We start from the raw sequence: 17,337 nt of genomic DNA, 5'->3' as shown, positions 1-17,337 counted from the left end.
AGCCAGTGATCTCTGTTTTATCTTGTATCTGTGTAGGAGCTGTATCTCAGCCAGTGATCTCTGTTTTATCTTGTATCTGTAGGTGCTGTATCTCAGCCAGTGATCTCTGTTTTATCTTGTATCTGTGTAGGAGCTGTATCTCAGCCAGTGATCTCTGTTTTATCTTATATCTGTGTAGGTGCTGTATCTCAGCCAGTGATCTCTGTTTAATCTTGTATCTGTGTAGGTGCTGTATCTCAGCCTGTGATCTCTGTTTTATCTTGTATCTGTGTAGGTGCTGTATCTCAGCCAGTGATCTCTGTTTTATCTTGTATCTGTGTAGGAGCTGTATCTCAGCCAGTGATCTCTGTTTTATCTTGTATCTGTGTAGGAGCTGTATCTCAGCCAGTGATCTCTGTTTTATCTTGTATCTGTGTAGGAGCTGTGTCTCAGCCAGTGATCTCTGTTTTATCTTGTATCTGTATCTCAGCCAGTGATCTCTGTTTTATCTTGTATCTGTATCTCAGCCAGTGATCTCTGTTTTATCTTGTATCTGTATCTCAGCCAGTGATCTCTGTTTTATCTTGTATCTGTGTAGGAGCTGTATCTCAGCCAGTGATCTCTGTTTTATCTTGTATCTGTGTAGGAGCTGTATCTCAGCCAGTGATCTCTGTTTTATCTTGTATCTGTATCTCAGCCAGTGATCTCTGTTTTATCTTGTATCTGTATCTCAGCCAGTGATCTCTGTTTTATCTTGTATCTGTATCTCAGCCAGTGATCTCTGTTTTATCTTGTATCTGTATCTCAGCCAGTGATCTCTGTTTTATATTGTATCTGTATCTCAGCCAGTGATCTCTGTTTTATCTTGTATCTGTGTAGGAGCTGTATCTCAGCCAGTGATCTCTGTTTTATCTTGTATCTGTGTCTCAGCCAGTGATCTCTGTTTTATCTTGTATCTGTATCTCAGCCAGTGGTCTCTGTTTTATCTTGTATCTGTGTAGGTGCTGTATCTCAGCCAGTGATCTCTGTTTTATCTTGTATCTGTGTAGGTGCTGTATCTCAGCCAGTGATCTCTGTTTTATCTTGTATCTGTATCTCAGCCAGTGATCTCTGTTTTATCTTGTATCTGTGTAGGAGCTGTATCTCAGCCAGTGATCTCTGTTTTATCTTGTATCTGTGTCTCAGCCAGTGATCTCTGTTTTATCTTGTATCTGTGTATCTCAGCCAGTGATCTCTGTTTTATCTTGTATCTGTATCTCAGCCAGTGATCTCTGTTTTATCTTGTATCTGTATCTCAGCCAGTGATCTCTGTTTTATCTTGTATCTGTATCTCAGCCAGTGATCTCTGTTTTATCTTGTATCTGTATCTCAGCCAGTGATCTCTGTTTTATCTTGTATCTGTGTAGGAGCTGTATCTCAGCCAGTGATCTCTGTTTTATCTTGTATCTGTATCTCAGCCAGTGGTCTCTGTTTTATCTTGTATCTGTATCTCAGCCAGTGATCTCTGTTTTATCTTGTATCTGTATCTCAGCCAGTGATCTCTGTTTTATCTTGTATCTGTATCTCAGCCAGTGATCTCTGTTTTATCTTGTATCTGTGTAGGAGCTGTATCTCAGCCAGTGATCTCTGTTTTATCTTGTATCTGTATCTCAGCCAGTGGTCTCTGTTTTATCTTGTATCTGTATCTCAGCCAGTGATCTCTGTTTTATCTTGTATCTGTATCTCAGCCAGTGATCTCTGTTTTATATTGTATCTGTGTAGGAGCTGTATCTCAGCCAGTGGTCTCTGTTTTATCTTGTATCTGTATCTCAGCCAGTGATCTCTGTTTTATCTTGTATCTGTATCTCAGCCAGTGATCTCTGTTTTATATTGTATCTGTGTAGGAGCTGTATCTCAGCCAGTGATCTCTGTTTTATATTGTATCTGTGTAGGAGCTGTATCTCAGCCAGTGATCTCTGTTTTATATTGTATCTGTGTAGGAGCTGTATCTCAGCCAGTGATCTCTGTTTTATCTTGTATCTGTATCTCAGCCAGTGATCTCTGTTTTATCTTGTATCTGTATCTCAGCCAGTGATCTCTGTTTTATCTTGTATCTGTATCTCAGCCAGTGATCTCTGTTTTATCTTGTATCTGTATCTCAGCCAGTGATCTCTGTTTTATCTTGTATCTGTATCTCAGCCAGTGATCTCTGTTTTATCTTGTATCTGTATCTCAGCCAGTGATCTCTGTTTTATATTGTATCTGTGTAGGAGCTGTATCTCAGCCAGTGGTCTCTGTTTTATCTTGTATCTGTATCTCAGCCAGTGATCTCTGTTTTATCTTGTATCTGTATCTCAGCCAGTGATCTCTGTTTTATATTGTATCTGTGTAGGAGCTGTATCTCAGCCAGTGATCTCTGTTTTATATTGTATCTGTGTAGGAGCTGTATCTCAGCCAGTGGTCTCTGTTTTATCTTGTATCTGTATCTCAGCCAGTGATCTCTGTTTTATATTGTATCTGTGTAGGAGCTGTATCTCAGCCAGTGATCTCTGTTTTATATTGTATCTGTGTAGGTGCTGTATCTCAGCCAGTGGTCTCTGTTTTATATTGTATCTGTATCTCAGCCAGTGATCTCTGTTTTATCTTGTATCTGTGTAGGTGCTGTATCTCAGCCAGTGGTCTCTGTTTTATATTGTATCTGTGTAGGAGCTGTATCTCAGCCAGTGGTCTCTATTGATGGGACAAAAGGCTGGGGGGTGGTACTGAAGTGTGAGTCTGGAGGCTGGTTTCCTGAACCTGAGATGGAGTGGCTGGACAGTTCTGGAACCATCCTCCCTGCTGATGGACCTCCAGAGAGACACAGGGACTCAGAGGACCTCTACACTCTGAGACGACATGTCACCGTGGACCAGACTGACACCAACAGGTTCACCTGTAGAGTTCAACAGCCGGAGATCAACCACCTGAAGGAGACTGAGATTCATGTCCCAGGTGAGGTCTTCATTGGTTAACCCAAATACCTGAGACCTCTAGTTAGACTAGTTAGTGGAGGATGGTTTCCTAGGGGATGACCTTATTGGTCTGTGTTCAGTAGTATTTATAAATGATGCTTTACTTCCTGTACAGTATATATGTAGTGTTGTAATGGTTTGACATGACTTCTCTGTTTCAGATGACGTGTTTCCTAAATCACACGTAGGGTTGATTATTGGTCTAATAGCAGCAGCTGTTGTAGTTCTTGCAGCTTCAGCTGGTGTCTACAAGTGGAGAAAACATACAGGTGAGTTTAACCTTGATCTCTGACTGGTCTTTGATCTCTGACTGGTCCTTGATCTCTGACTGGTCCTTGATGTCTGACTGGTCCTTGATCTCTGACTGGTCCTTGACCTCTGACTGGTCCTTGATCTCTGACTGGTCCTTGACCTCTGACTGGTCCTTGATCTCTGACTGGTCCTTGATGTCTGACTGGTCCTTGACCTCTGACTGGTCCTTGATCTCTGACTGGTCCTTGATGTCTGACTGGTCCTTGACGTCTGACTGGTCCTTGATGTCTGACTGGTCCTTGATGTCTGACTGGTCCTTGACCTCTGATTGGTCCTTGACCTCTGACTGGTCCTTGATCTCTGACTGATCCTTGACCTCTGACTGGTCCTTGACCTCTGACTGGTCCTTGATCTCTGACTGGTCCTTGACCTCATGGTTTATTACTATAATACTGATGGGTCAACTGTTAATCACAGACCTCATGGTTTATTACTATAATACTGATGGGTCAACTGTTAATTACAGACCTCATGGTTTATTACTATAATACTGATGGGTCAACTGTTAATCACAGACCTCATGGTTTATTACTATAATACTGATGGGTCAACTGTTAATCACAGACCTCATGGTTTATACTGATGGGTCAACTGTTAACCACAGACCTCATGGTTTATTACTATAATACTGATGGGTCAACTGTTAATCACAGACCTCATGGTTTATTACTATAATACTGATGGGTCAACTGTTAATCACAGACCTCATGGTTTATTACTATAATACTGATGGGTAATCACAGACCTCATGGTTTATTACTATAATACTGATGGGTCAACTGTTATTCACAGACCTCATGGTTTATTACTATAATACTGATGGGTCAACTGTTAATCACAGACCTCATGGTTTATACTGATGGGTCAACTGTTAATCACAGACCTCATGGTTTATTACTATAATACTGATGGGTCAACTGTTAATCACAGACCTCATGGTTTATTACTATAATACTGATGGGTCAACTGTTAATCACAGACCTCATGGTTTATACTGATGGGTCAACTGTTAACCACAGACCTCATGGTTTATTACTATAATACTGATGGGTCAACTGTTAATCACAGACCTCATGGTTTATTACTATAATACTGATGGGTCCACTGTTATTCACAGACCTCATGGTTTATACTGATGGGTCAACTGTTAATCACAGACCTCATGGTTTATTACTATAATACTGATGGGTCAACTGTTAATCACAGACCTCATGGTTTATTACTATAATACTGATGGGTCAACTGTTAATCACAGACCTCATGGTTTATTACTATAATACTGATGGGTCAACTGTTAATCACAGACCTCATGGTTTATTACTATAATACTGATGGGTCAACTGTTAATCACAGACCTCATGGTTTATTACTATAATACTGATGGGTCAACTGTTAATCACAGACCTCATGGTTTATTACTATAATACTGATGGGTCAACTGTTAATCACAGACCTCATGGTTTATTACTATAATACTGATGGGTCAACTGTTAATCACAGACCTCATGGTTTATTACTATAATACTGATGGGTCAACTGTTAATCACAGACCTCATGGTTTATTACTATAATACTGATGGGTCAACTGTTAATCACATACCTCATGGTTTATTACTATAATACTGATGGGTCAACTGTTAATCACATGGTTTATTACTATAATAATGATGGGTCAACTGTTAATCACATACCTCATGGTTTATTACTATAATACTGATGGGTCAACTGTTAATCACATGGTTTATTACTATAATACTGATGGGTCAACTGTTAATCACATACCTCATGGTTTATTACTATAATACTGATGGGTCAACTGTTAATCACATGGTTTATTACTATAATACTGATGGGTCAACTGTTAATCACATACCTCATGGTTTATTACTATAATACTGATGGGTCAACTGTTAATCACATGGTTTATTACTATAATACTGATGGGTCAACTGTTAATCACATACCTCATGGTTTATTACTAGAATACTGATGGGTCAACTGTTAATCAAGGACCTAATGGTTTATTACTATAATAATGATGGGTCAACTGTTAATCACATACCTCATGGTTTATTACTATAATACTGATGGGTCAACTGTTAATCACATGGTTTATTACTATAATACTGATGGGTCAACTGTTAATCACATACCTCATGGTTTATTACTATAATACTGATGGGTCAACTGTTAATCACATGGTTTATTACTATAATACTGATGGGTCAACTGTTAATCACATACCTCATGGTTTATTACTATAATACTGATGGGTCAACTGTTAATCACATGGTTTATTACTATAATACTGATGGGTCAACTGTTAATCACATACCTCATGGTTTATTACTAGAATACTGATGGGTCAACTGTTAATCAAGGACCTAATGGTTTATTACTATAAAACTGATGGGTCAACTGTTAATCACAGACCTCATGGTTTATACTGATGGGTCAACTGTTATTCACAGACCTCATGGTTTATTACTATAATACTGATGGGTCAACTGTTAATCAAGGACCTAATGGTTTATTACTATAATACTGATGGGTCAACTGTTAATCACAGACCTCATGGTTTATTACTATAATACTGATGGGTCAACTGTTAATCACATACCTCATGGTTTATTACTATAATACTGATGGGTCAACTGTTAATCAAGGACCTAATGGTTTATTACTATAATACTGATGGGTCAACTGTTAATCACAGACCTCATGGTTTATACTGATGGGTCAACTGTTATTCACAGACCTCATGGTTTATACTGATGGGTCAACTGTTAATCACAGACCTCATGGTTTATTACTATAATACTGATGGGTCAACTGTTAATCACAGACCTCATGGTTTATTACTATAATACTGATGGGTCAACTGTTAATCACATGGTTTATTACTATAATACTGATGGGTCAACTGTTAATCACAGACCTCATGGTTTATTACTATAATACTGATGGGTCAACTGTTAATCACAGACCTCATGGTTTATTACTATAATACTGATGGGTCAACTGTTAATCACAGACCTCATGGTTTATTACTATAATACTGATGGGTCAACTGTTAATCACAGACCTCATGGTTTATTACTATAATACTGATGGGTCAACTGTTAATCACAGACCTCATGGTTTATTACTATAATACTGATGGGTCAACTGTTAATCACAGACCTCATGGTTTATTACTATAATACTGATGGGTCAACTGTTAATCACTGACCTCATGGTTTATTACTATAATACTGATGGGTCAACTGTTAATCACAGACCTCATGGTTTATTACTATAATACTGATGGGTCAACTGTTAATCACATACCTCATGGTTTATTACTATAATACTGATGGGTCAACTGTTAATCACATGGTTTATTACTATAATACTGATGGGTCAACTGTTAATCACAGACCTCATGGTTTATTACTATAATACTGATGGGTCAACTGTTAATCACATGGTTTATTACTATAATACTGATGGGTCAACTGTTAATCACATACCTCATGGTTTATTACTATAATACTGATGGGTCAACTGTTAATCACATGGTTTATTACTATAATACTGATGGGTCAACTGTTAATCACAGACCTCATGGTTTATTACTATAATACTGATGGGTCAACTGTTAATCACTGACCTCATGGTTTATTACTATAATACTGATGGGTCAACTGTTAATCACAGACCTCATGGTTTATTAATACTGATGGGTCAACTGTTAATCACAGACCTCATGGTTTATTACTATAATACTGATGGGCAACTGTTAATCACAGACCTCATGGTTTATTACTATAATACTGATGGGTCAACTGTTAATCACATGGTTTATTACTATAATACTGATGGGTCAACTGTTATTCACAGACCTCATGGTTTATTACTATAATACTGATGGGTCAACTGTTAATCACATGGTTTATTACTATAATACTGATGGGTCAACTGTTAATCACATACCTCATGGTTTATTACTATAATACTGATGGGTCAACTGTTAATCACATGGTTTATTACTATAATACTGATGGGTCAACTGTTAATCACATACCTCATGGTTTATTACTATAATACTGATGGGTCAACTGTTAATCACATGGTTTATTACTATAATACTGATGGGTCAACTGTTAATCACATACCTCATGGTTTATTACTATAATACTGATGGGTCAACTGTTAATCAAGGACCTAATGGTTTATTACTATAATACTGATGGGTCAACTGTTAATCACAGACCTCATGGTTTATACTGATGGGTCAACTGTTAATCACATACCTCATGGTTTATTACTATAATACTGATGGGTCAACTGTTAATCACATACCTCATGGTTTATTACTATAATACTGATGGGTCAACTGTTAATCAAGGACCTAATGGTTTATTACTATAATACTGATGGGTCAACTGTTAATCAAGGACCTCATGGTTTATTACTATAATACTGATGGGTCAACTGTTAATCACAGACCTCATGGTTTATTACTATAATACTGATGGGTCAACTGTTAATCACAGACCTAATGGTTTATTACTATAATACTGATGGGTCAACTGTTATTCACAGACCTTATGGTTTATACTGATGGGTCAACTGTTAATCACAGACCTCATGGTTTATTACTATAATACTGATGGGTCAACTGTTAATCACAGACCTCATGGTTTATTACTATAATACTGATGGGTCAACTGTTAATCACAGACCTCATGGTTTATTACTATAATACTGATGGGTCAACTGTTAATCACACAGACCTCATGGTTTATTACTATAATACTGATGGGTCAACTGTTAATCACAGACCTCATGGTTTATTACTATAATACTGATGGGTCAACTGTTAATCACAGACCTCATGGTTTATTACTATAATACTGATGGGTCAACTGTTATTCACAGACATCATGGTTTATACTGATGGGTCAACTGTTAATCACAGACCTCATGGTTTATTACTATAATACTGATGGGTCAACTGTTAATCACAGACCTCATGGTTTATTACTAGAATACTGATGGGTCAACTGTTAATCACAGACCTCATGGTTTATTACTATAATACTGATGGGTCAACTGTTAATCACAGACCTCATGGTTTATTACTATAATACTGATGGGTCAACTGTTAATCACAGACCTCATGGTTTATTACTATAATACTGATGGGTCAACTGTTAATCACAGACCTCATGGTTTATTACTATAATACTGATGGGTCAACTGTTAATCACAGACCTCATGGTTTTAATGGTTATATTGTATAATCATTTGTGTTTTCAAAAAACGGTGCGTGTACAACCAGAAAACAGAGAATATTAATCAATATTCATATTTCCAGTCTTTATGATTATTATTGTAATGCTTTTATACATTTGTTTTATTTTGTCTACAGTGAAGAAGCTGAGAGAAGATTTTGAGGAACAAGGTAAGTGGGCTGTTGACTTGTTAGAGTTTCACATGTAGAGATTATGATGATTACTATAATACTGATGGGTCAACTGTTAATCACAGACCTCATGGTTTATTACTATAATACTGATGGGTCAACTGTTAATCACAGACCTCATGGTTTATTACTATAATACTGATGGGTCAACTGTTAATCACAGACCTCATGGTTTATTACTATAATACTGATGGGTCAACTGTTAATCACAGACCTCATGGTTTATTACTATAATACTGATGGGTCAACTGTTAATCACAGACCTCATGGTTTATTACTATAATACTGATGGGTCAACTGTTAATCACAGACCTCATGGTTTATTACTAGAATACTGATGGGTCAACTGTTAATCACAGACCTCATGGTTTATTACTATAATACTGATGGGTCAACTGTTAATCACAGACCTCATGGTTTATTACTATAATACTGATGGGTCAACTGTTAATCACAGACCTCATGGTTTATTACTAGAATACTGATGGGTCAACTATTAATCACATGGGTTTATTACTATAATACTGATGGGTCAACTGTTAATCACAGACCTCATGGTTTATTACTAGAATACTGATGGGTCAACTGTTAATCACATGGTTTATTACTATAATACTGATGGGTCAACTGTTAATCACAGACCTCATGGTTTATTACTATAATACTGATGGGTCAACTGTTAATCACAGACCTCATGGTTTATTACTATAATACTGATGGGTCAACTGTTAATCACAGACCTCATGGTTTATTACTATAATACTGATGGGTCAACTGTTAATCACAGACCTCATGGTTTATTACTATAATACTGATGGGTCAACTGTTAATCACAGACCTCATGGTTTATTACTATAATACTGATGGGTCAACTGTTAATCACAGACCTCATGGTTTATTACTATAATACTGATGGGTCAACTGTTAATCACAGACCTCATGGTTTATTACTATAATACTGATGGGTCAACTGTTAATCACAGACCCCATGGTTTATTACTATAATACTGATGGGTCAACTGTTAATCACAGACCTCATGGTTTATTACTATAATACTGATGGGTCAACTGTTAATCACAGACCTCATGGTTTATTACTATAATACTGATGGGTCAACTGTTAATCATAGACCTCATGGTTTATTACTAGAATACTGATGGGTCAACTGTTAATCACATGGTTTATTACTATAATACTGATGGGTCAACTGTTAATCACAGACCTCATGGTTTATTACTATAATACTGATGGGTCAACTGTTAATCACAGACCTCATGGTTTATTACTATAATACTGATGGGTCAACTGTTAATCACAGACCTCATGGTTTATTACTATAATACTGATGGGTCAACTGTTAATCACAGACCTCATGGTTTATACTGATGGGTCAACTGTTAATCACAGACCTCATGGTTTATTACTATAATACTGATGGGTCAACTGTTAATCACAGACCTCATGGTTTATTACTAGAATACTGATGGGTCAACTATTAATCACATGGTTTATTACTATAATACTGATGGGTCAACTGTTAATCACAGACCTCATGGTTTATTACTATAATACTGATGGGTCAACTGTTAATCACAGACCTCATGGTTTATTACTAGAATACTGATGGGTCAACTGTTAATCACATGGTTTATTACTATAATACTGATGGGTCAACTGTTAATCACAGACCTCATGGTTTATTACTATAATACTGATGGGTCAACTGTTAATCACAGACCTCATGGTTTATTACTATAATACTGATGGGTCAACTGTTAATCACAGACCTCATGGTTTATTACTATAATACTGATGGGTCAACTGTTAATCACAGACCTCGTGGTTTATTACTAGAATACTGATGGGTCAACTATTAATCACATGGTTTATTACTATAATACTGATGGGTCAACTGTTAATCACAGACCTCATGGTTTATTACTAGAATACTGATGGGTCAACTGTTAATCACAGACCTCATGGTTTATTACTATAATACTGATGGGTCAACTGTTAATCACAGACCTCGTGGTTTATTACTATAATACTGATGGGTCAACTGTTAATCACAGACCTCATGGTTTATTACTATAATACTGATGGGTCAACTGTTAACCACAGACCTCATGATTTATCACTATAATACTGATGGGTCAACTGTTAATCACAGACCTCATGGTTTATCACTATAATACTGATGGGTCAACTGCTGTACTGGGTAGAGAGGAACCAGGCTCTGAGGGGTGACCAGTCCTCTACTGGCTGTACTGGGTAGACCAGAGGAACCAGGCTCTGAGGGGTGACCAGTCCTCTACTGGTTGTACTGGGTAGAGAGGAACCAGGCTCTGAGGGGTGACCAGTCCTCTACTGGCTGTACTGGGTAGAGAGGAACCAGGCTCTGAGGGGTGACCAGTCCTCTACTGGCTATACTGGGTAGAGAGGAACCAGGCTCTGAGGGGTGACCAGTCCTCTACTGGGTAGAGAGGAACCAGGCTCTGAGGGTGACCAGTCCTCTACTGACTGTACTGGGTAGAGAGGAACCAGGCTCTGAGGGGTGACCAGTCCTCTACTGACTGTACTGGGTAGACCAGAGGAACCAGGCTCTGAGGGGTGACCAGCCCTCTACTGACTGTACTGGGTAGACGAGAGGAACCAGGCTCTGAGGGGTGACCAGTCCTCTACTGGCTGTACTGGGTAGACCAGAGGATCCAGGCTCTGAGGGGTGACCAGTCCTCTACTGGGTAGAGAGGAACCAGGCTCTGAGGGGTGACCAGTCCTCTACTGGGTAGAGAGGAACCAGGCTCTGAGGGGTGACCAGTCCTCTACTGGGTAGAGAGGAACCAGGCTCTGAGGGTGACCAGTCCTCTACTGGGTAGAGAGGAACCAGGCTCTGAGGGTGACCAGTCCTCTACTGGGTAGAGCGGAACCAGGCTCTGAGGGGTGACCAGTCCTCTACTGGCTGTACTGGGTAGAGAGGAACCAGGCTCTGAGGGGTGACCAGTCCTCTACTGGCTGTACTGGGTAGACCAGAGGAACCAGGCTCTGAGGGGTGACCAGTCCTCTACTGGGTAGAGAGGAACCAGGCTCTGATGGGTGACCAGTCCTCTACTGGGTAGAGAGGAACCAGACTCTGAGGAGGAAGGTTTGATAATAACATGATGGTTTCTGAAGGTGTCAACATGTTTAATGACTATCAGTTTTTCTTCTTATCATCCACATATTTTGTTTACACATTTAGTAAGTAGTGTGTCTATCTGTCTTTTGTTCCTGTCCGTCTGTTTTGCAAAATTAATTTATATATCCCCCCCTAAATATATACTGTATATTTTATATTCATATATTTCACCTTTTTAACTAGGAAAGTCATTTCAGTTCAAATTGTTATTGACAAAGACGGCCTCATGCTGGGACGATGGGTGGGATTAAAATTACAGATAAAATACAAATATAGGACAAGAAACATCATGACAAGAGAGACAACACAGCATGGTAGCATCACAACATGGTAGCATCAAAACATGGTAGCAACACAGCATGGTAGCACCACATGGCAACACAGCATGGTAGCAACACAGCATGGTAGCAACAAAGCATGTTAGCATCACAACATGGTAGCATCACTGCATGGTAGCAACAACGCATGGTAGCATCACAACATGGTAGCAACACAGCATGGTAGCAACACATGACAATACAGCATGGTAGCAACACAACATGGTAGCAACACATGACAATACAGCATGGTAGCAACACAGCATGGTAGCAACACATGACAATACAGCATGGTAGCAACACTGCATGGTAGCAACACATGACAACACTGCATGGTAGCAACACATGACAATACAGCATGGTAGCAACACAGCATGGTAGCAACACATGACAATACAGCATGGTAGCAACACTGCATGGTAGCAACACATGACAATACAGCATGGTAGCAACACATGACAACATAGCATGGTAGCAACACTGCATGGTAGCAACACATGACAACACTGCATGGTAGCAACACATGACAATACAGCATGGTAGCAACACAGCATGGTAGCAACACATGACAATACAGCATGGTAGCAACACTGCATGGTAGCAACACATGACAATACAGCATGGTAGCAACACATGACAACATAGCATGGTAGCAACACAGCATGGTAGCAACACATGACAACATAGCATGGTAGCAACACAGCATGGTAGCAACACAACATGACAACACAGCATGGTAGCAACACAACATGACAACACAGCATGATAGCAACACAACATGACAACACAGCATGGTAGCAACACAACATGACAACACAGCATGGTAGCAACACAACATGACAACACAGCATGGTAGCAACACAACATGACAACACAGCATGGTAGCAACACATGACAACACAGCATGGTAGCAACACAACATGACAACACAGCATGGTAGCAACACAGCATGGTAGCAACACAGCATGGTAGCAACACATGACAACACAGCATGGTAGCAACACAACATGACAACACAGCATGATAGCAACACATGACGACACAGCATGGTAGCAACACAACATGACAACACAGCATGATAGCAACACATGACGACACAGCATGGTAGCAACACAACATGACAACACAGCATGGTAGCAACACAACATGACAACACAGCATGGTAGCGACATATGACAACACAGCATGGTAGCAACACATAACAACACAGCATGGTAGCAACACAACATGACAACACAGCATGGTAGCAACACAACATGACAACACAGCATGGTAGCAACACAACATGACAACACAGCATGGTAGCAACACAACATGACAACACAGCATGGTAGCAACACAACATGACAACACAGCATGGTAGCAACACAACATGACAACACAGCATGGTAGCAACACAACATGACAACACAGCATGGTAGCAACACATGACAACACAGCATGGTAGCAACACAACATGACAACACAGCATGGTAGCATCACAACATGACAACACAGCATGGTAGCAACACAACATGACAACACAGCATGGTAGCATCACAACATGACAACACAGCATGGTAGCAACACAACATGACAACACAGCATGGTAGCGACATATGACAACACAGCATGGTAGCAACACAACATGACAACACAGCATGGTAGCATCACAACATGACAACACAGCATGGTAGCAACACAACATGACAACACAGCATGGTAGCGACATATGACAACACAGCATGGTAGCAACACAACATGACAACACAGCATGGTAGCAACACATGACAACACAGCACGGTAGCACCACATGACAACACAGCATGGTAGCAACACATGACAACACAGCACGGTAGCACCACATGACAACACAGCATGGTAGCAACACATGACAACACAGCATGGTAGCAACACATGACAACACAGCATGGTAGCAACACAACATGACAACACAGCATGGTAGCAACACATGACAACACAGCACGGTAGCACCACATGACAACACAGCATGGTAGCAACACAACATGACAACACAGCATGGTAGCAACACAACATGACAACACAGCATGGTAGCGACATATGACAACACAGCATGGTAGCAACACAACATGACAACACAGCATGGTAGCAACACATGACAACACAGCACGGTAGCACCACATGACAACACAGCATGGTAGCAACACATGACAACACAGCACGGTAGCACCACATGACAACACAGCATGGTAGCAACACATGACAACACAGCATGGTAGCAACACATGACAACACAGCATGGTAGCAACACAACATGACAACACAGCATGGTAGCAACACATGACAACACAGCACGGTAGCACCACATGACAACACAGCATGGTAGCAACACATGACAACACAGCACGGTAGCACCACATGACAACACAGCATGGTAGCAACACATGACAACACAGCATGGTAGCAACACAACATGACAACACAGCATGGTAGCAACACATGACAACACAGCATGGTAGCAACACAACATGACAACACAGCATGGTAGCAACACATGACAACACAGCATGGTAGCAACATATGACAACACAGCATGGTAGCAACATATGACAACACAGCATGGTAGCAACACAGCAACAGCAGCTGAAGATGATCTTTGCCAGATGGGTGTTATTTTCAACATTAACTAAAGGATGATATTTTCCTTGTTTACGATATTCATGTCGTCTGTCTTCATGTTCTAGTACCCATAATGCATCATGTTCTATCTACTGTCTACAGAGGAGGTCAGAATAGAGAGGATGTAGTCTGTCTTCATGTTCTAGTACCCATAATGCATCATGTTCTATCTACTGTCTACAGAGGAGGTCAGAATAGAGAGGATGTAGTCTGTCTTCATGTTCTAGTACCCATAATGCATCATGTTCTATCTACTGTCTACAGAGGAGGTCAGAATAGAGAGGATGTAGTCTGTCTTCATGTTCTAGTACCCATAATGCATCATGTTCTATCTACTGTCTACAGAGGAGGTCAGAATAGAGAGGATGTAGTCTGTCTTCATGTTCTAGTACCCATAATGCATCATGTTCTATCTACTGTCTACAGAGGAGGTCAGAATAGAGAGGATGTAGTCTGTCTTCATGTTCTAGTACCCATAATGCATCATGTTTTATCTACTGTCTACAGAGGAGGTCAGCTCTTTCTCGGAATAGGGAGCGTGTAGGTCACAAGAGAGAGGGGTGAGTTGCACAACTTTCATTGATTTAAGTGAAAACACTTTCCTTAAAAAATATATACACTATATATTACACTGATGAACTACACTATATATTACACTGACTAACTACACTATATATTACACTGGTTAACTACACTATATATTACACTGGTTAACTACACTATATATTACACTGATTAACTACACTATATATTACACTGATTAACTACACTATATATTACACTGGTTAACTACACTATATATTACACTATATATTACACTGGTTAACTACACTATATATAACACTGATTAACTACACTATATATTACACTGATTAACTACACTATATATTACACTGATTAACTACACTATATATTACACTGGTTAACTACACTATATAGTACACTATATATTACACTGATTAACTACACTATATATTACACTATATATTACACTGATTAACTACACTATATATTACACTGATTAACTACACTATATATTACACTGATTAACTACACTATATATTACACTGGTTAACTACACTATATAGTACACTATATATTACACTGATTAACTACACTATATATTACACTATATATTACACTGATTAACTACACTATATATTACACTGGTTAACTACACTATATATTACACTGGTTAACTACACTATATATTACACTGGTTAACTACACTATATATTACACTATATATTACACTGATTAACTACACTATATATTACACTGATTAACTACACTATATATTACACTGATTAACTACACTATATATTACACTGATTAACTACACTATATATTACACTGGTTAACTACACTATATATTACACTGGTTAACTACACTATATATTACACTGGTTAACTACACTATATATTACACTGGTTAACTACACTATATATTACACTGGTTAACTACACTATATATTACACTGGTTAACTACACTATATATTACACTGGTTAACTACACTATATATTACACTGGTTAACTACACTATATATTACACTATATATTACACTGGTTAACTATACTATATATTACACTATATATTACACTGGTTAACTACACTATATATTACACTGGTTAACTACACTATATATTACACTGGTTAACTATACTATATATTACACTATATATTACACTATATATTACACTATATATATTACACTGGTTAACTACACTATATATTACACTGGTTAACTATACTATATATTACACTATATATTACACTGGTTAACTACACTATATATTACACTGGTTAACTACACTATATATTACACTGGTTAACTACACTATATATTACACTGGTTAACTACACTATATATTACACTATATATTACACTGATTAACTACACTATATATTACACTGGTTAACTACACTATATATTACACTGGTTAACTACACTATATATTACACTATATATTACACTGATTAACTACACTATATATTACACTGGTCAACCAACTACAAAATATATACTGTATGAATCTCATGAGTCTTTTAATTTTAATTATAATGTTTCCTAGAATATATAATATATATCTGTGTCTGTCTCTGTCTCTCTCTCTCTAGTCAGTGTATTATGTCTCTCTGTCTGTGTCTCTCTCTGTCTGTGTCTCTCTCTCTGTCTGTGTCTCTCTCTCTGTCTGTGTCTCTCTCTGTCTGTGTCTCCCTCTGTCTGTGTCTCCCTCTGGGGCTGGAGATTGGTCCAACATGTCTGCTAATTCATTGATAAAAATGTTGAAAAGATGTCTGTGTCTCCCTCTTTCTGTGTCTCTGTCTGTGTGTGTGTCTTTCTCACTTTGTCTGTCTGTGTCTGTGTCTCCCTGTGTCTGTGTCTCTCTCTCTGTCTGTCTGTCTGTGTCTGTATCTGTGTCTCCCTATGTCTGTGTCTCTCCCTCTGT

The 17,337-nt window shown here is 38.6% G+C and overlaps 1 protein-coding gene across 1 annotated transcript in view; it reads left to right on the top strand.

The window, feature by feature from the left end:
* LOC124008822 (butyrophilin-like protein 10) overlaps positions 1-17,337 on the top strand; it is a 48,090-nt gene that overhangs the window by 20,762 nt on the left and 9,991 nt on the right. The window contains exons 4-7 of the mRNA XM_046320393.1: positions 2,665-2,949; positions 3,131-3,238; positions 8,698-8,730; positions 15,392-15,444. Coding sequence (XP_046176349.1) covers positions 2,665-2,949; positions 3,131-3,238; positions 8,698-8,730; positions 15,392-15,417 — 452 coding nt within the window. The 3' untranslated portion in view covers positions 15,418-15,444. The remainder of the gene's footprint in view (positions 1-2,664; positions 2,950-3,130; positions 3,239-8,697; positions 8,731-15,391; positions 15,445-17,337) is intronic.

Source organism: Oncorhynchus gorbuscha, linkage group LG21, assembly GCF_021184085.1.
Source record: "Oncorhynchus gorbuscha isolate QuinsamMale2020 ecotype Even-year linkage group LG21, OgorEven_v1.0, whole genome shotgun sequence".
In the NCBI taxonomy this organism is placed as follows: Eukaryota; Metazoa; Chordata; class Actinopteri; order Salmoniformes; family Salmonidae; genus Oncorhynchus; species Oncorhynchus gorbuscha.
Note: the sequence above shows the minus strand (reverse complement) of the source record. Positions and strands in the feature narration are given on the sequence as shown.